This window comes from Macaca nemestrina, chromosome 18, assembly GCF_043159975.1.
Source record: "Macaca nemestrina isolate mMacNem1 chromosome 18, mMacNem.hap1, whole genome shotgun sequence".
NCBI lineage: Eukaryota > Metazoa > Chordata > Mammalia > Primates > Cercopithecidae > Macaca > Macaca nemestrina.
Genome location: NC_092142.1, coordinates 56,183,878 through 56,204,068, shown reverse-complemented (window position 1 = coordinate 56,204,068; position 20,191 = coordinate 56,183,878). Strand labels below are relative to the sequence as shown.

Genomic DNA, 20,191 nt, shown 5'->3' with positions numbered 1-20,191 from the left:
GAGATTCAGAGCTAAAAAACTTTAGAATTTATCTGGCTCCACTTTCCAGCCACACAGGAACCCTGGCCACAGTCTGGCCGCCCCAACATCCTGCATCCTGGTTCTGGTGGGCAGGGTCCAGCCACAAGCCTTATTCTCTGGAGCCCTTGCCGCATGCCCATTGCTGCAGCAGCTCCTGCCAGGCGACAGGCAGCCCCCGGGGAGCAGGCTGGCACTCCCGACCAGGTGGGGGCGGCACCTTGACACAAATCACTTCTCCACCGCGGCTATGGCACCGGCTGCTGCGCTCCAAAGACACCATACTCCGACAGGCAGCCAGGCCATTACGGGGATAAATATAGATGCAGACAGCACCGAGAGGAGGCTGCAGCAGGGGTTGGCCCTGAGGTCCCCCTAGGGACCCCCAGCTTCCACCAGACCACATTCAGAGGGAGGTCATTCTCTGTAGCGCCCGCTTAATCACTAAGCTCTGGCTCTTAGGGGAGGGGGCTTCCCTTGGGACCCTCCCACCCTCCCAGGCCTCAGGTTCAGCTCAGCCTGCACTGCAAGGTTTGTGTCACTTACAGAGGGGCTGACCTAGCAGGCTGAGAGGCAGCCTCCGCTGTACTCCCCATGAGTGCAGGAACTGGGTTCTGTCCTCTCCTGCCACTCCTCCCTCCTGGGTCTCAGCTCCTTCCCCTCCGGCCTCCCAGGAAGCTCCATGTGGGGAGGGGCATGGACTGAGTACTTAGGGGACCTTGGGAGTGGGTCTGGCCAGGCTCAGAGGGCAGGGGACTCCCACGGAGGAGGGAATGGGGAAAGTTGTGTGTCTAAGAGAAAGTGGATTTGCCTAGGACTGAAAGACTGGGGGTTGGGAAGGTGGAGGAGGTGAGGTCCCCTGGGTGGGACATCACCTGCTGCCATTGCCTGTCCACCCAAGGGACTGAGGTGTGCTGGAGAAAGTCACCCATTCCCTATGCGACCCGGGCCATGTGTCCTAACCTCTCTAGCCTCAGTTTCTTCATACAGGAAATGGAGCTGCTGCTAACTAGAGCTGTCCCCACTACTTTCTTCATGATGTTCTTAAGGCAGTAGTGAAAAGCTAGTAAACGGAAGAGGGTTGTGCACAGATGTAATCCCTCTTTCACCTGTGACTTTGGGCCTCTACCTTCCAGGAGGGCTTCCCTCACCATGCAGTCATCCATTTGGTCGTTCAACAGATGTTTCTTAAGCAGTTCCTCTGGGTCAGGGACTTTGCTGCATGCTGGGTGGGGGCAACCATGATCAAGACACACTCAGGCTCTGGGCATAGGCGTTCAGGATGGAGTTGGGGGACAGAGAGGTGAGCAAATGGCAAGGGCAGGAAGTCTCAGATAGTGGAAAATGTCCCAAAGAGAATAAAGCAGGGTGAAGTGATTGTGATGGGGCAGTGTGGAGGAGGCCGCATTTGAGCTGGGATGTTAATAGATCAGAAGCTCCAGGAGAGCAAGGCATTGGTCTCTCTTGTTCATGGCTGTATCCCAGCCATAGCTGGTGCCCAGCAGGTACTCAGTGAATATTTCTGAATGAATGAATGAATGGGCTCCTGAACCACGCTAGGCATGTCCCCACCACAGGGCCTTTGCATGTGCTGTTTCCTCTACCTATTTCCCAGCATGTGCAAAGGCCCTGCGGTGGGGACATTCCTAGTGTGGTTCAGGAGCCCATTCTCCCTGCAACTCAACTGTATCCCTGCAGGCTTTTGTGTCTTGTCAGGAGCTGAGGCTATCTGGCCTGCCTGATGTGCCCTGGCTGTCCCCTCTCCAAAACACAGAGGGAGTATGCCCAGCTCCTAGCAAACAACTCCTTCAATCCCTCTCTCCTCTGGTTGGACCCCAACAGTCTTTTTTTTTTTTTTTTTGAGACAGGGTCCAAAAAAAATTGGTCCACTGTACTCCAACTCCACAGGTTGGAGTACAGTGGCACAATCATGGCTCACTGCAGCCTTGACCTCTTGGGCTCAAGCAATCCTCCCACCTCAGCCTCCCAAGTAGCTGGGACTACAGGCACGCACCACCACACCCAGCTAATTTTGTTTATTTTTTTATTTTTGTAAAGATGGGTTTTCACTATGTTGCCCAGGCTGGTCTTGAACTCCTGGGCTCAAGTGGTCTGCCTATCTTGGCCTCCTAAAGTGCTGGGATTACAGGTGTGAGCCACCACACCTGGCCCTCCCATCAGTCTTTCAGAGACATGCCCCTGGTGGCCCAACCTGAGAAAAGTGTATTGTAAGAGCACAGTGAATGCTGGGAGCTGAGCTACCGGGTTTCAAACTCTGGTTGGCCATGGATTAGTTGAGCACCACACACTGAATGGCTTAGATTCTCTCACAGTTCTGTAGGCTACAAGTTTGAAATCTAGCTGTCAGCAAGGCCATGCTCCTTCCAGCACTCAGCATGGTGAGACAGGGATCCCTCCAGAGACTCAAGAGGGCAAGCTCATAATTCTCCCAGGATCCATCACTCAACATCACAGACTCATTTAACAGGAGGCTGCAAGGAGGGGCAGGTGCAGTCATTCCTCACACAAGGATTTACCGAGCACCTACCATGTGCCAGGCACTGTTCTAAGTGCAGGGACACCACCCTAAACAAGATGGACACTGTTTGCTCTTGCCTTTTTGTGGATCTGACACCCTTTGGGGAGCGAGGCGGATAAGCTGGTGCACCAATGAGTAAAGAAGATGATTTTGAAGAGTGGCAAATGCCCCAGGAAAAATACAACCAGGAGATGCAGCAGTGAGGAGGGATGGTGACACAGTCTCACTATGGTCAGTCTCATTGCAGACCTCAGAGCAGGTGTGGCCAGGACAAGTAAAGAAATGTTACATGGTCAAGCACAGTGGCTCAGGCCTATAATCCCAGCACTTTGGGAGACTGAGGTGGGTGGATCACCTGAGGCCAGGAGTTCAAGACCAGCCTAACCAACATAGCAAAACCCCGTCTTTACTAGAAATACAAAAATTAGCTGGGTACGCGCCTGTGATCCCAGTTGCTTGGGAGGCTAAAGCATGAGAATCGCTTGAACCTGGGAGGTGGAAGTTACAGTGAGCTGAGATTGTGCCAGTGCACTCCAGCCTGTGTGACAGAGCAAGATCCTGTCTCAAAAAAAAAAAAAAAAAAAAAAAAAGGAAGAAAGAAATGTCCCAGGATGTGGAATAGCAGTCTTCTTGACTGCCATGGGAGCGACATCTGAGGTCCGGTAGCCCAATGACGGCAGAAGACAATAGGATGTGAGCCAGGAGGCGCCTCTAACCTGGGCTCAGTCCTCAGGTATGGTGGGACCCCCACGTCCTCCCTTCTGGACAGGGAGGTGGGGAGACATGTGATTGTGGACTTTTCTAGCTGCTGCCTGCCAAGATCACAGGGTGACCTGGCGTCCCGGCTCCCACAGAGCCCACACCACTGTGTCCTGCAGGGTTCCTGCCTCTCTGAGGCCATATTCTGCAAGGGGGAAGGAGCTGGGTCCTTGAGGTGTTTTGCTCCTGATTCAGTAGCCCCAGTGCCGTCTATGTGTAAGGGTCAGGGGAGGGGAGAGGGACAGAGACCTCCATCAGGCTGGGGGCACCCTGACCCTGAGCTGAGGGCTTCTCAGATTGGGGACCGTACCTGGCGATGATGCCTCCTGCTCTGACAGGAGGGAGAAAATTACTAGAGAATGCTCTTTTGTTTTCTGTTCACTCCTTAGAGCCCTGTGAAGCCAGTCAGATGTGGGGAAATGGGGACACCTGGACGAGAACTACCACCTCTCCTGGTCCTCTTTCACCCCAGCCCCCTGCCCCTAGAACAGCCCAGAAGTCCTGATGGGAGGGGGAGGAGCAAGTTGGCCTGAGACAATCCCACAAAGAATCCTGGATGCAGTCACCCACATCAGGCTTCTTAATATTCCCATGGATAATGACAATGACAGTTAACCAGGCACTTACCATGTACCAGTAAGTGCTGGCACCCGAGTCCTTGCAATCTAATTTAATCCTACCTTTGCAGAAATACACAGTTACCTGAAAAAAATATAAAAGTGTACAGATACAGAAACTGAGGACTGGGAGGAGGACCGGATGGGGTCCAGTACTTACTGTTTTACAGACATAGAAACCGAGGTTCCATTCTCAGCCATCTTCTTCCCCTTATGCCCCAGTTTTTCATTCTCCTGACATCCCAGGGGAGGGAGTGTCCGTTGGAACACCACCAGTGACACCACACTTGCCAGTCATGAAGTGCTCCCTACTTGCAGAACGTCTGCTCCCCGTTCCCCACTTCCAGCCTCCCAGCTGCCCGACTGTAAGCTGGATCATGTCACAATTTGCCTCATTTTACAGACACAAACCCCCAAGTCCAAGGGGTGACAAGGCACTCAGACAGGAAGTGACAGCCACGAGAAGAACCCAAGCATCCACATCCTTTGTCCCTGGTTCTTTCCATGGAGAAACCTGCCTGGGTGACCCCTTCCAATCCAGTTGGCTGGGGCGGTCCTGGAGCTCACCGGGACATATGCCAGGGGGAATGCCATGAAACCGCACCTTCATGCTGTGTCCATTCTCCAGGAGGCAGGCCCTGGAACATTAGCCCATTTCACAGATGATGACCCGGAGGGCCACAGGGGCGAACGGTCTGGGCCAAGCTCCCTGTTGGTCACAGGTGGGGTTCAGACCCAGGTCTCCCAGGCCTCCTCATCAGGGCTGGCCACAGGCAGGCTGCAGCTGCCAGGGATTACAATCTGCGCACACCACACCGTCTGTTTCCTGAAAAGCACGGGCTCCCTGCAGTCCCTGAAGCTGTGGATGCCCAAGGGGCAGAAAAAGCCCCCCACCCTTTGAAGACAGCACACACCCCTAAGGGAGCAAAAAACTAAGGTAGACAAAACAAAGGGCGGCTCAGATCATTCTCTCAGACCACTTGTCCCTTCCCCCAGTACATATGGGGCAGGGGATTCAGATGCAAGATGAACCCCCTATTGGCTACCAGAGCCAGCAGCATCTGTGACCTAGGGCAAATCACAACCCCCTTTGAAGCAGCCCCTTCCCCATAGGAGAGCTTCTCTAACTGGGGGCGACGGAGAGCGAGGCTGGGGGATGGGGTGGGAAGGGCAGGGAAGAGGGGAGTAAGACCCCTCTATTTTCAGAGGAGCATCGCTGCGAGAAACAGGGAATAAGAGAGGGCCTTGCTCCCCCGCTCTCTCCATGCCCACCCCCACGCCCCCTTTAAACACACAGGTGCCAGACAGCTTTTTCGCAAAAACTAGTTTGCAAACACACTCCGACTTCTGGGAAGCTGCCCAGCTCCACTCCCCCTCTGCGCTCCCAGTACCGGGGCTGGGAGCTGGCCCTCCGGCAGTTGCCTGGGGCTGCGGGTGGGTGTTCAGGGGAGGGAGGAGGACAGAGGGGCGCGGAGAGCGGCCCGCGCCGGCCAAGAGCCAGCGCGACCTCACGCCTTCAGCAGCTGTGGCAGCGGCGGGACTCCACCTCCCATACGCCCTCCAAGTCCCTGGGGCGGGTGGGAGGGTCCCCATAGCAGCTGGGCTCGGACCCTCAAGGGCGCGCCCCTCCCCAGGGACCCCGCCCGCCCTTCCCCCGCAGTCCGGGCGCCGGCGGGGCGCCCCCGCGTGGCCGGGTCGGAGCTGAGTCACCGAAGCGCCGGTGTCCGGGTTCGCGCGGGCGGTGGGGGCTAGACGGCCGCAGCCCCCCGAGGCGGAACCCGGCTTCCTACGGACCCGCCGCTGGATCCAGAAGCCCAGCCCCAAGGCCGAAGTTGGGCACTCGCGCCAAGCTGCCCCACCTGCCTGGGCCCCACTCACCGCGGGTCCCACGGGCGCCACCGCCCTCACCGCACGGCTGCCGCTGCCCGCGCTCCGGGCCGCCCGGGCATCCCCGGGCGCTGCTCCTGCTCGGCCGGGCCCGCGGGCGCGGGACGGGCTCAGGGCGCTGCCCGCACGGCCACGGCCCGCTCGCGTGCGCTCCCAGCCGCTCCGGGTCCGGTTCTCCTCCCGGGCCGGGCGGGCGGCGGCGGCGGCGGTGGCGGCTCGGGCTCCTCCCTCCGGCCGAGGCGGGGAGTGGGGAGGGAAGCGGGAGGCGAGGCGGGAGCTTCCTGGAGGGGCGCGCGCCCTCCCACGGGAGGAGCGGGGGCGCTGTCCCGCCCGCTGTCCGCCGCTCCCAGCCCGCGCCCGGCGCGCCCCGGCACTCGGGGCGTCTGGCACCGAGGGGGCCCGAACGCCAGGGTCTGAAGGTTCCAGGCTGGGACCCAGGTGGCTGAGGATCGGAACAACGTGGCTTCGCGCCCTCCCCAGGCCTGCTTCGCCGGAGTCTCTGGCACCTCTGAGTTCCGAGCGCTGTGCGCTCAGGGCCACTGACGCGGGAACAGAGGGGTGGCCTCAGCCCGGGCCTGCGGGGCCCCAGGGCCACTCGGACCCCCAGCGCGGATGGGAGCGGCGCTGCGCCCTCGGGGCAACACCCAAGGCTGGGTTCTGGGATGTATTGGGCAGGATTAGGGCCGCAGTATTTTCTTCCTTTTTTTTTTTTTTTTTCTCCAATAGCAAAAGAGCTCGGCATTTTCTTGCCGCCAGAGATTGGAAACATGACATATTTCTCTGACACAGACGATGAGATAAAGACGGATCCGAACGGGGCCTGGGGCTACTCATCCGTGCGGAAAATTAGGCGAGTCTTTAAGGTCTTGGAGCCCAGGCCTCCTTTTCCCTAGAAGAGGCACCAATTCTTAGGACACTTGTCTGTCTATGGGCGCTCAAGCCGCTGGCCGCTCCACGGTGTTTAGGTGCTCTCTGGGCAAGTTCACCACCGGGCATCAGAAGGCTGAGCCTAACGTAATCAGATTCTGGGGGGAGGGAGGGCGGGGCCTTCCCGGGGATCTCAAGGCCATGTCCACAGCCCTTGGCCCTGGGGCTCAAGGACTGGGCAGCTGAGGGTTAACGCCGCGTGCCGAGTGCTTCCATTGTGGCTTTTCGATTCCAGGCAGGTGAGGGTTAATGTGGGAGCCTCACGCTGCAGCGTGTGAGCCTCCCTCCACATCTGAGTCACTGGCACTTTGCAGCCTTAGAGGGGCCGAGACTAAACAGCCCGGGGGCTCTGAGCTTTGTTCTCTGCCTGCTTGTCACCCATCCATCCTTCCTTTCTCTAAGCTCTCCTCACCTTTCTTCCATGGAAGCCATCAAAGCCCTCTGCCCAGCTCTGGGGCAAACCAACCTATCAACCCAACTCCAGCCCCACGTCCTCCAGGAAGCCTTTCCTGATTGCTCAGAATCTGTCTCTTGTCTTTCCAGCGGCAGGAGAGCCAGGCACTGGAATGAACAGTGGTGAACAAAAGCAGACGGTCTCTCTCAAGTTGCTCACCTGTGGGGGCCATGACCAGGACCCAGGCAATCACATCGCCATATGAAATGTGCAAAGGTTGGAGATAGGGTGGCACAGAAGACCCAACTCAGCCATGGGAGTCAGCGAGGCTTCCTTTAAGAGACCTGAAGGATGAGATAGTTGGGCCTGTCAAGGAAGATACTGGATCTCTAGCCAAGGAGGCAGAGTGCAAAGGCCAGGAGTCACAGCAATTCCACTCCTAGATATGTACCCAGCAGAAATGAAAACATATGGCCACACAAAACTTGTACACAAATGTACATAGCAGCATGATTCATAATAGCCAAAAAGTGGAAACCACCCAAATGTCCATCCACTGATGAATGGAAAAACAAAATGTTGTATATCCACACAACACAGAATATTATTCAGCCATAGAAAGGTGTGAAGTACTGGCCAGTTGTGGTGGCTCACACCTGTAATCCCAGCACTTTGGGAGGCCAAGGCAGGCAATCACTTGAGGTCAGGAATTCGAGACCAGCCTGGCCACCATGGCGAAACTCTGTCTCTACTAAAAATATAACAATTAGCCAGACGTGGTGGCAAGCACCTGTAATCCCAGCAACTCGTAAGGCAGGAGAATCGCTTGAGTCCAAGAGGCAGTGGTTGCAGCCAAGATTGCACCACTGCACTCCAGCCTGGGTGACAGAGGGAGATTCCATCCCCCCTCCAAAAAAGAAAAAGAAAAAAAGAAAGGTGTGAAGTATTGATACATGCTACAATATGGACAAACTTGGAAAATATTATGCCCAGTGAAAGAAGTCAGTCTCAAAAGACAAATATTATATGGCTCCATTTAGATGAAATGTCCAGAATAGACAAATCCACAAAGAAACAAAGCAGATTTGTGGTTGCCTTGGCCCAGGAGTGGAGAATGGGGAGTGATTGCTATTGGCAAAGGGTTTCTTTGGAAGATGATAAAAAATGTTCTAAAGTTAGATTCTAGGCAGAGTGCAGTCCTACCTGTAATCGCAGCACTTTGGGAGGTTGAGGCAGACAGATTAGTTGAGGCTAGGAGTTCAAGACTAGCCTGAGCAACATAGTGAGACCCCACCATCTCTACCAAAAAAAAAAAAAAAAAAATTAGCCAGGTGTGGTGGTACACGCCTGTAGTCCCAGTTAGGAGGCTGAGGTGGGAAGGTTGCTTAGGAGGTTGAGGCTGTGGTGAGCAGTGATCACACCACTGCACTCCAGCCAGGGTGACAGAACAAGACCCTGTCAAAAAAAAGGTTAGATTATAGTAATGATTGCACAACTGTAGATGTGCTCAAAACCACTGACTTGCATACTTTAAAAGGACAAAGGTCATGGTGTATGGATTATGTCCCAATAAAGCTATCTTTAAAAAAGAAGGCCAGGGATCAGGAGAGCCCCGAGGCAGTTGATTAAGGCCAAGCATCCGTCACAGGTTGATTCTACGTGCTTTATCCTCATTCTACACCCAACACAAGACTGCAAAATGTTAAACGAAGTCTTTCCCTGCCCAGGTGGAGGCCTCTCGGTGCACAGTGGGAGGCCTACAGGCCCCGAAATAGACCCATGTCAGGGTATGTGTGTCAACACCTGCCATCGGGGTGTTTATTTTCACAGTCCAAGCTGTTTGGAAAAACGAATCAGAATACCCAGGTTTGCCTGTGCACATCAGTGTGCTTGTGAATGAAAGACACATTGAAGGAGCTCCAGCTGTTTAGGGATCTGGCTGGGCCAGGGGTGTGTGAGGGGTGGGGGAGGGAGGGTGTTCCAGTTATTTATGTTGCATCGCAGATCACCCCAAAACTTATCCCTCACACTCTCGGGGTCCTCAGGGCTCATCGAGGGCAGGTCTTGTGCAGCGTTTCCCATACAGTTGCAGTCAGATCATGGTGGTGGCTGAAATTGTCTAGAAGGCTTTCTTGAACATATGGCCGGCACTGGACGCTGGAACCTCAGCTGGAATTGTCAGCTGGAACACCTACGTGTGACCATTCCTTGTAGCCTAGCTTCCTAGTGGCATGGCACAGGGTTCCATGAGTGAGCATTTGCACAGAAGCAACTGGAAGCGTTATCGTCTGTTTCAGGCCCTTGCCTTGGGAGTCACATAATGTCACTTCTGTTGTAGTCACAGAGGGGTGTCACCGTCACATAGTAGGAAGAGCATGTGGGATGGAAGGTAGCGTGATGGCTGTCTTTAGAAAATAGCATCTGCCACAGGGGGTTGATATGGAAACATATCAGGATCCTTGAGGGATCCCCTCAAGGATCTCCTGGTTAGAGGCAGGTGTGGCTGACTCCAGCGTCAAACCTCAGGCATGGAGTCATGGCCATAAGTTTGAATCCCAGCTGCTCAGAGGCTCCCTGGGTGAAATCACTCAATCCTCTGGGCCTCGCTCTCCTTCTCTGTAAAATAGGATAGACAGTATTTGTTTTATGGGATGGTTGTGAGAATCCAATGAGACAGGATTCAGTGAGATTGTAACGTGCCAGGCAAGTGTAGACACCAGGGCTGGTGTATAATTGCTATTTTTTTTGAGATGGAGTCTCTCTGTGTCGCCCAGGCTGAAGTGCAGTGGCACGATCTCAGCTCACTGCAAGCTCTGCCTCCTGGGTTCACACCATTCTCCTGCCTCAGCCTCCTGAGTAGCTGGGACTACAGGCGCCCGCCACCACACCTGGCTAATTTTTTGTATTTTTAGTAGAGATGGGGTTTCATTGTGTTGGCCAGGATGGTCTCGATCTCCTGACCTCGTGATCCGCCCGCCTCAGCCTCCCAAAGTGCTGGGATTACAGGTGTGAGCCACTGCACCCGGCCATATAATTGCTATTTTTCAAGTTCCAGGGTTGTGGTCACTCTGATGCAAGGACGGTCCCTTTCTAGGATCAGGATATCCGGACCTCTCCAGCCCTTCCAGACAGTCCCAGACACCTCCCTCAGCTCTCACCCTGTGCTGGAGTATGTGTGGGTGTGTGTGTGGGGGGCCGGTAGGTGGAGGACTAAGGGTCCCGTGAGGACCACTGATGCCTCTGGCCCCAGGCTCCTAACCCAGGGGACCCCAGTTGGCCTTTCTTCCCCAGGGAAAGCTCCTCTACTGTTCCCTCCTTCCCAGGGCAAAGGTCTCTTTCTGGGCAGCTAGGGCAGGGTTGGGGTGTGTATGGGATGAGCCACCAGGTGTGGCTTCCGAGGGCCAAGGGGAGGGTTCTTCACTGGGGTGACTGGGAGGCAGGACAAAGACCAGCAGTCCCTGGAACTTCCTGAGCCTTGCCCCGGGATGAGATGATCTTTACCAAACCAGCCACTGAACGGTCTTTCCTGGAAGCTCTGGATGTGCCCAGAGTGCATGTCCTTCTCTAGTGGGGCCGCAGGTCCTCAGGCCTAGCTTTGGCCATGAAGTGTAGGGTTGGGGGCAGAAGCAGAGCCCAAGAAGGGTACACGGTCCTCCTGCCTTCCTGAGGGCCCCTCTCTCTCCAGGGAGCACACAGACATGCAGGCCAGTTAAATCTCCAGCCCAGGACCACCCCAAGGTCACCCTTTCCTTTTGTTCCAGAGTTGGAGTCAGAGCCCCACTAAATACTCACTGTGTGACCTTAGGCAAGTCATGTTCTCTCTCTGCGTCTTGGTTTCCTCATTTGTGAAACAGAGGAGGTGGTTGCTGGGATTGTTGGGCCTAGAGTATATCACAGATGGTGATGCTCTACAAAGATAACCAGGTAGGGCAGGTGGCTGAGGATCCAGAGCTCTCCCCAAGGGAGTGCAGAAATGAGCCATAAGGGTCATCTTTGCAGCCGAAGAACATAGGTCCTCATGCCTAACCTCCTTTTGCTCATCCCCTTACTATACAGATGAGAAAACTGGGGTAGCCCCTGTGGGTGTCACAGGAGTGACCCGGGTTTGATTCCTGGTGCCACCAGTTACCAGCTTTGTACCTTTAGAAAAGTTAGGAAAAGTCTCTGGAGTTAGTGTCCCTCTCTGGAGAGGGAGGGTCATGGGATCCTCAGGACAAAATAAGGGGTACAGGTGCAAAGGCTTGCCCAGCCTCTCCAAGAGATGGCATACTCCAGACCAGTGGGTCTCCACTGCGGCTGCACACTAGAATCACTCAGGGAGCTTTCTAAATACTCTTTTTTTCCCCCAAGACAGAGTCTTGCTCTGTCCTCCAGGCTGGAATGCAGTGGCATGATCTTGGCTCACTGCAGCCTCCACCTCCTGGACTCAAGTGATCCTCCTACTTCAGCACCCCACCCCACTCCCCATACCCCGAGTAGCTGGGACTACAGGTGCACGTCACCACGTCTGGCTAATTTTTGTGTGTGTGTTTTATTTTATTTTATTTTATTTTATTTTATTTTATTTTATTTTGTAGAGACAAGGTTTCACCATTTTGCCCAGGCTGGTCTCAAACTCCTGAGTTCAAGTGATCCTCCTGCCTCAGCCTCCCAAAGTGCTGGGATTATAAGTGTGAGCCACTGCACTCAGCCCAAATACTCCTTTTAAAAATAGTGATTTTTAAAAGCTTCCCAGGTGATTCTAATGTGCAGTCAGGCTTGTGATCCTCTCATCTACAGTCTTCTAAGCTAAGTATGGCCCAGCAACACGGCCATCACTTGGAGGCTTCTTAGGAATGCAGAATCTCAGGCCCTGCCCCAGACTTGCTGAACCAGAATCTGCACGGTGACAAGATCCTGACACCCTTACAATTTCTATAACTGCAGTTTTACAGCTTGGGAACCACTGGCTGGACAGGTGTGTGTCTTTAGCGGAAGGATAGAGGAGGCAATTTGACAGCACCTGAGGCGTGTGAAGGAAGTGAAAGGGGAGTCTGTGACTCCCATCAGAAAGATGGACATTCAGACACAATGGTCTTTGGGGACTTGTGGGGAAGAGTGGGAGAGGGGTGAGGGATAAAAGATTACAAATATGGCCGGGCGCGGAGGCTCACACCTGTAATCCCAGCACTTTGGGAGGCTGAGGTGGGCAGATCACGAGGTCAGGAGATTGAGACCATCCTGGCTAACATGGTGAAACCCTGTCTCTACTAAAAATACAAAAAAATTAGCCAGGCGTGGTGGCGGGCGCCTGTAATCCCAGCTCCTTGGGAGGCTGAGGCAGGAGAATGGTGTGAACCCGGGAGGTGGAGCTTGCAGTGAGCCGAGATCGCGACACTGCACTCCAGCCTGGGTGAGAGTGCGAGAGTGCAAGACTCCGTCTTAAAAAATAAATTAAAAAAAAAAAAAAAGATTACAAATATGGTGTAGTGTATACTGCTTGGGCACTGGGTGCACCAAAATCTCACGAATCACCACTAAAGAACTTACTCATATAACCAAACACCACCTGTATCCCAATAACTTAAGGAAAAATAAAATAATAATGATAAATAAAAACAAAAAAGAAAGATGAACATTCAATTTGTACAATTATAAGATGGAGGCTGAGAGACAAAGTAGCAAAAGGAGATTTTCCCAGTCTTGCAGATAGACACGGGTACTTACCAGCCTGATCGCATTCTCAGTGCGAGGGCTCACACGCAGAGATGGGGAGCTTCCATTGGATCATCCTGCTTGACACCCCATAACCTTGCTTTTCTTTGAATTTTATTTGTTTTCATGTATATATTTAAACTGAGCCTACTTTGGGGAAGAAGGGGGCAGGGAGGTTATACTCTATCCGTGTTGGATAGAAAAACAGGCCGGGTATGGTGGCTCATGCCTGTAATCCCAGCACTTTGGGAGGCCAAGGCAGGTGGATCACTTGAGGTCAGGAGTTCCAGACCAGCCTGACCAACATAGTGAAACTCCATCTGTACTAAAAATACAAAAATTAGCCAGGCGTGGTGGCGAACATCTGTAATCCCAGCTACTTGGGAGGCTGAGGTGGGAGAATTGCTTGAACCCAGGAGGTGGAGTTGCAGTGGGCCCAAATTGCAGCACTGCACTCCAGCCTGGGTGACAGAGCGAGACTCCGTCTCAAAAACAAAAACAAAAACAAAAACAAGACAAGCAAACAAACGAAAAACCAGTTAAGACCTCCAAGCAGGCAGGTGGCAAGAGAGGAAGTTTTGCAAGACAGGAAGTTTCTTAATAAAATGAACAAGGCGATTTCACACCAACTTGATGTAGGCCCAGCCAGCTCTGCAGTGCCGGCAATACTGTGGTTTATTTCAGGGAAGCTGCTGAAAGTTTCTTGGAGTGTAGAATTTGGGCAGATATGAAGGGGGAAAAAGCAGAAGAGAAAAGTAAAATGGCTATGCAGCAAATGAAAATAGTGTCCTTGAGCTCCGGGGTCCCCTGTCCCCCATGGCCAGGTGCCTCTGGTTGGTACCGTCTGCTCCTTCCTCAGCCTTGGCTCCTCTGCCAAGCCATTTCCAGGCTTTGAGGGACTCATCCTTCATTCTTGGGCAAGGAGGGGAGGAAATGCAACCCCTGTAGTGTGAAGGTGATCTTGGGCACACTGAAGGCCAAGGTCAACTTGGCATCATGTCCCAGGAAAGGGAGACAGAATTTCGGGCCCAGGATTGCCTGGTAAACTTCTTGGATCCTCTTCCTGCCTACTTTCTCCCCCATGACCAGGCAGACGGGCCAATTTGCTGCTAGGTGTGCCCTGACCGTGGCCCGGTAAGGGTGGCCCTGTGTGAGGTATGGGTGCTTGGCACTCGGCCGGAGGACTTTCTCCTCATGCTTGGAGGGGTTCGGGAACAACCTGGAGGGCTGCAAAGGTCAAGGCCAAGCCATCCAGGTGAGCCACTGGTAGGCGGGGACATCCCAAGCTACTAGGCCAGGTGGGAACAGGCCCTAGCATCACCTCCTAACTTCCTTCTGGGTCCCACAGTGAAGGAAGTTGTCGCATGAATCGCCAGTGGGCTAGCCTGCCCTCCAGTGGTGCTCAGCTGTAACTGCACCCTCCCGACCTGTTTTTTCACAATGAGGTGGGAGGCTCCCCCTAAATCAACTTGTTTTAACTACAGGAGGGAGAGAGGATGCTGATCTGTCATTTGGGGCATCTCTTCACGTCGTATGATATTTGGCTATAAAAAGAGAGGAGAACTAGGATGGAACCAGTACTTTTTTTTTTTTTGCCAGTAACTTTCTTCGTCTTGCTTTCCTGACTTCTCCAGCAGTCTTGATGTGTGTGTGTGTGTGTGTGTTGCGGGGTGGCTGCTAACCCACGTACCTCATAGACAGGTAGCAAAGGGTTAAGTCACCTTCTGTTCCATGCCTGTCTCACTTCCAAAGCCATGTTCCTCTGGTACAACATCCCCATGCAAACTCTCCAGGCCAGGGTCAAAGAACAGCAAAAAGTGGGGTCAGGTGGGGTGTCAAGACAATGGGGAGCGGTGAGGACTGCAGCAAGCTGAGGGATGTGTGTGCAACTAAAAAGCACAGTCATGTGACTCTTTAGTGGGAGTGCTGGATTAGCATTTAAAAGCAGCCAGAATCTGAATTTTTTTTTTTTTTTTTTGAGACGGAGTCTCGCTCTGTCGCCCAGGCTGGAGTGCAGTGGCGCGATCTCGGCTCACTGCAAGCTCCGCCTCCCGGGTTCACGCCATTCTCCCGCCTCAGCCTCCGAGTAGCTGGGACTACAGGCTCCCGCCACCACGCCCGGCTAGTTTTTTGTATTTTTAGTAGAGACGGGGTTTCACCATGTTAGCCAGGATGGTCTCGATCTCCTGACCTCGTGATCCACCCGCCTCGGCCTCCCAAAGTGCTGGGATTACAGGCTTGAGCCACCGCGCCCGGCAGAATCTGAATTTTTATGTAAAATTCCCAATTTTAAATACTGACAATGAGTTCAGAAAGTAGTTTCAATGTTATGCAAGTCAAACAAAAAATGCTTTTAACATGCTGAGCTTCCATAACATCCTCATGTTGCAGGCGAGGTGTGGAGAGAGGAGGTAACTTGCCCATGACCACATGACTAGAGAAAAGGTCTGAGCTGGGAACCCATGTCTCCTGACTCCCAGGCCAGTGCTCCACTCAACACACCTCTCTGTTGTCTGCACTGCTGTCCAGTCCCCAGGGCAGGGGGTGAACCACTTCTGACTTCAGTGGAGTAGCAGGAAACATCGGACTCAGGCTAGAGGTGGAAGACCATCACGTTTATTGATCAAACTTGGCTTCGAGTGTGACAGAACCATTCTTGGTTCTCCTTGGAAGTAACAAGAACACTGGGTAACATGTGGAGTGCCTGGAGGCTCACCTGAATCCCACCAAGGTAATAGCTGGACCCACTAGCCTAGCCTATTGTCTTGGCAGTGCCCCCCACCCAGTACTGTTAGACCTGGCTTTGTCCCTTACACGGGACAGACTGGGCTTCTCCACTCCCAAGGCCAGGCTGGCCCTACCTCCACCTGTCCTTGGAAGCTAGTATGTAAGTAAGGGAGAGGTCATCAAGTTTACAGATGGGTAGGCTGAGGAATGAGGCAGGAGGGGACTTCATGGCTAAGTCCCCAGCTTGTCCCAGAGTCCTGGCCCTTGGGCTCCTGGACTGGTCAGTGCATGGACACTCTCCCCTCCCAGCTCGCGCAGAAGACTTTTCCTGACCTAGCTGCTCCACACATGCAGTCTATAAATATGTATTTGCTTCAAAAATTAATAAATTAGATCTTGGGCCAGCCTGAGGTCATCTGGCCAGCCACGAGTCCTGTGGCATGGACATTTGTCATGTGTCCTATATGGATCCACAATCATGTATCCTGCCACTTGGGATGCCAGGACCCATGCCATTGAACATGCATCACACGGAGTTTCATGTAACACCACATGTCAAGGGGTCATGCTGCCTCATACAACCTTACGTGTCATGCATTATCATGACACCCTCATTGTGTGCCGCATGTCCCCAGTTGATCACACATATTACATGTAAAGCAGGATACTCCTTTGGCCAGATCCGGCTTCTCGTTCCCAGAAAAGTTCTCCCTGAGGACTGCAGCAGGACACACGTATCCTTCCTCCTGGGTGGAGTGCAGAGCACCCTGCTGAGGCTCTTTTCTCCTGAGTCATTTATCCCAGTGGGTGAAGGGTGGATCACTTGGGTGCATCACTTGGCTGGATTCCAAAGGTCTTGAGGGGGCCATCAAGTACCCCAAGGGGCCTGGGACTGGTTGTCAAAGAAGGCGAAGTCCAGCCTGGGCTCCTGGCTCTTCAGGCGCTGGGCCATGTCACAGGGAATGGGGTTATTCCAGAGGCTGTGGGGCACAGATATAGGCACTCGTTCATCCTCCCATCTCTGTCCTTTGTCCTATCTGCAGATTGGGAGGCTGAGGCCCAAAAAGGTAGAGCTGTGCCCAGAGTTACCTGGCAGAGGCAGGAGTTAGACCAGCTGACCTAGGGAGAGGGTGTCCTCTACACCTGCCTCCTGAGTTCTCCAACTCAACCTTCCTCCCTGGGAGATAGTGATGCCAGCTAAGACCACACTCATATGACACATTTGTGCAAATAAGGAAAAGGCCCTCTTTCTTCAAGATGTTTTACTGCCATCTGTCTGAAATTGTCATAATATATGATTTTGGTAGAACGAGTCACTTTACTCTCATCTGCTAGAAATCCAGCAGGTTGACAATGTGAATGGTGCCTCTTAGGTTTAATGCTCTCATGCAGTGCACAACCTATACAACTGTATGTGATGGCTCTGATTATAGTTACTATTTTAAGTGCTTACCATGTGCCAGGCATTGGGTTCAGTGCTTTATATGCTCGTTTAGTCCTTACAACTCTCTGAGGTAGATACCATCAGTATCCCCATTTCATAGATGAGAAAATTGGGGTTCAGAGAGGGTGAGTTACGGCTACAAAGTTACACAATTGGCAAGTGGCAGAGCTGGGATTTGATCCAAGTCTGCTTGCTGCCAAATTCTTAGTGGAGTGGTCCAAGTCTCCTTTGATAATCCCCAACCCAGGCCCTGCCGCCTCCCTCCAGGGAGTCCCATTAGATCTGGGGGTTGGTGTAGCCTCCCACCCACCATCCCTGCCCCTGCAGGCCTCTGTTACCGGATGACTTGGATGCTAGACCCCTGGGCCAGTCCTTCAGCCAGGAGCCACGCCCCAAAAGCTGTGATCTGATTCTTCTCCAGGCTTCCCAGTGGACGGAGAGGGGAGGCGAAAGAGAGACACGGTCATGAGAATGGGTGTGAGGGTTTCCCAGGTCCCTTCCTCAGGCCAAGGTGGGGGGACACAGTCTCCCACACTACCTTCTCAGAGAACCCAAAAGACAACAGGGACTTGTGGTGGGTGCAGCAGGAAGGCTGAAGGCTAGAACCCAGGGGGAACTAAGCCTGGCAGGGGCTTGGAACAGACCAGAGTGTGCAACTCAAGGAAGGGCTTTCTGGGAGGTGGGGGACTGACCCCGGTGGCCTCTTGGTGTTCCCGGGAGGTAGGTCCCCCTTCAGCCCACCCCATTCCTCCCCGGCCCCTCATACTCCACTCTCTTCAGCCGGCCCATCTGCGGCAGAACCTGGGCCAGCTCGGCAGCCGCCTCATCCCCGAGGAGATTCCAGGACAGCCTGCAGGGTAGGGGTCCCAAAGTCAGCGGCAGGAGAGCAAGGAGGTCGAGGGGCGGAGACAAGGCAGTGAGTGGGGAGAGCAGGGGGCCAATCGTGGGGGCAAGGGTTTTCAAGAGAGGCCACCTGATAGGGTGCTTGTGTGTCCTCCCCTGAAGACGCCAGGGTGCAGGTTACCTTCCTCCCTGCTCCCCTCCCCGTCAAGTTTGGATCATGACGTTCACATGATGTTGCCATTTTTGCCACACACATGCACCTCCTGTATTTAGGATGCATCATATTTTTCTTTAAATCGGCCCCCTCTTTTTTCTTACTTTAAAAAATTCATCTTGGCTGGGCGTGGTGGCTCACGCCTGTAATCCCAGCACTTTGGGAGGCCAAGGCGGTTGGATCACCTGAGGTCAGGAGTTTGAGACAAGCCTAACCAACATGGTGAAATCCTGTCTCTACTAAAAAGACAAAAATTAGCTGGGTGTGGTGGTGGGCACTTGTAATCCCAGCTACTCGGGAGGCTGAGGCAGGAGAATCTCTTGAACCTGGCAGGTGGAGGTTGCAGTGAGCTGAGATTGCACCACTGCACTCCAGCCTGGGCAACAGAGGGAGACCCTGTCTCAAAAAATAAATAAATAAATAAATAAAATTAATCTTAAAAGGAAACATTTATTACTACTATCAATGGAAAACTTGTGTTACAGACCCCATATAGAAGGTAGTTACAAAAATAAATATAGTACAAACAATGGTATTAACTTCTAGTTGGAACATATGCCCTTCCTAAGATGTTGGGTTTTTAACCCTTTTGGTTAAAAAGGGAGAATCCTGTGTTAGGTGTTAAAGATAAATTAGCACTGATCTGAGACTTTCTCTTTGGTGTAATGAGAAGGGTTAAGATCTTTAGGATGCAAACTAAAATAATCTTGTAATCACTTGTGTCCTGTTCTTCAGGAAACAGCTGTGTCCTCCATACCATGGTTAGGGTCCCAGGCTAGTCCTAGAATTCTAGTTTACCCATGAGGCAGCACTGCAAGGCCCCAAGGTCTGGGGGATTCTGATTGCTAAGACACAACCAAGCACAGCCAGCCAGCCAGCAGGTCTGGGAGTGGCTTTCTTCTGCCTTTAGCCACTGTTCACTACCAACTGTGGTTCATAAATGGAGGTTTCATCAAGCAGACAAGGTGGTCTATCCAACTGCCTCCCAAAAGAAAGGTTGGACCAAAAACCTTCAGAGCTCACCTGGCCCACCTCCCCTCCCACCACTCTGCAAATAGGGAAAAAGGCAGGAGAAGGTAAACTGTTTTACCCAACATCACCTGCAGCTCCCGTGTTAAAATGTCTTTGAGAGGATGTCTGAGTAAGAATGATCTTCCCCATTTACAAATGGGAGGACTGGCCAGAGAGGATGGGAGCAGCTCCAGGCCACACAGCAGGCTGGGGCTGACTCCCCCCACCCCTCCCCACTTTTCCTTTTCCCAGCCAGCTCAGGACTCTTCCAATCACTCACAAGATTACTTCCAGGGCAGGGCAGCGCGTGAAGCTGGAGGTGAGGAGCTTGATGGTCTGGTTGTCAATCTTACAGGAAACCAGGCTGGGGATGGAGAAGGGCGTGGGGTGGGATGGGGGGTGTTTGAGTCAGGGGATCTAGCAGGTCCTGTCTCCCGCTATCAGCACAGGAGGGAGCAGAGCCGCCAGGGTCTGGGGTAAGCTAGGAGTTTTGGGAAAGCCTTCCTTTCTCGAGCCAGGCCCCCGCCATCCCTGGGGCTTCTATCACTTCGAAGGCCTCCCCAGGTGTTAGGCTCACAGAAGGGCAGCCCTCAGCCTACTGCTGGTCCCCCCAGGCAGGCAGGGGCGGCTACTTACTCTATCTGTCTGAGCAGCGGGAGCTCCTTGCAGAAACGCAGGACCCCACCGGCCAGGTTGTTTTCCGCCAAGCTGCAGGGTAGGGGAGATACCTGTGAGAGGAACCCCCCACCCGCCCAGGACTGTCCCCGCACCTGGGCCGGGCAGCCCCTACTTACCTGATCTCTTCCAAATGGGGGGATCCATCCAGGGCCTGGGTCAGGCTCAGGGCCCCACCTGGGCCCAGATGGCTGAACGGCAGGCTGGGGAAAGAGGAGAGGGTGAGAGGAGCCTGTGGGGACTGGGGACCTTTTCAGAGCCCCCCACCCTCAGCCTCGTCTCAGGCCACAGCACCAGCCCGTAGACAGTCTCTGGCTAATTCCACATCCACACAGGACCTGGGTGGGTATCAAGGAGCCTGGCTTTGGGGTCTGAGATCCCAAATTCAACACCCAGGTCCTTCACGTAGGAGTAAGGAAAATTCTCCACACCTCTCCTGGCC

At 53.5% G+C, this 20,191-nt stretch overlaps 2 protein-coding genes across 10 annotated transcripts in view; both read right to left on the bottom strand.

The window, feature by feature from the left end:
• Nucleotides 1-6,018, bottom strand: part of LOC105494037 (copine 2) — a 56,258-nt gene extending 50,240 nt beyond the window's left edge. The window contains exon 1 of one of the 2 annotated variants that reach the window (XM_011762124.3): nt 5,812-6,018. The gene's annotated coding sequence lies outside the window, so the exon portion shown is untranslated. The remainder of the gene's footprint in view (nt 1-5,811) is intronic. The other variant, XM_071084593.1, reaches the window with a different exon arrangement.
• A 9,411-nt stretch (nt 6,019-15,429) lies between these two features.
• The window catches only part of LOC105494040 (NLR family CARD domain containing 5), a 93,136-nt gene continuing 88,374 nt past the window's right edge, over nt 15,430-20,191 (bottom strand). For all 8 annotated transcript variants that reach the window (XM_071084584.1, XM_071084590.1, XM_071084589.1 and 5 more), the window contains exons 44-49: nt 19,869-19,952; nt 19,711-19,782; nt 19,355-19,438; nt 17,773-17,856; nt 17,345-17,428; nt 15,430-16,542 (exon numbers count right to left, since the gene is read on the bottom strand). In XM_071084584.1, the coding sequence (XP_070940685.1) occupies nt 16,431-16,542; nt 17,345-17,428; nt 17,773-17,856; nt 19,355-19,438; nt 19,711-19,782; nt 19,869-19,952 (520 nt within the window). In that variant the 3' untranslated portion in view covers nt 15,430-16,430. The remainder of the gene's footprint in view (nt 16,543-17,344; nt 17,429-17,772; nt 17,857-19,354; nt 19,439-19,710; nt 19,783-19,868; nt 19,953-20,191) is intronic.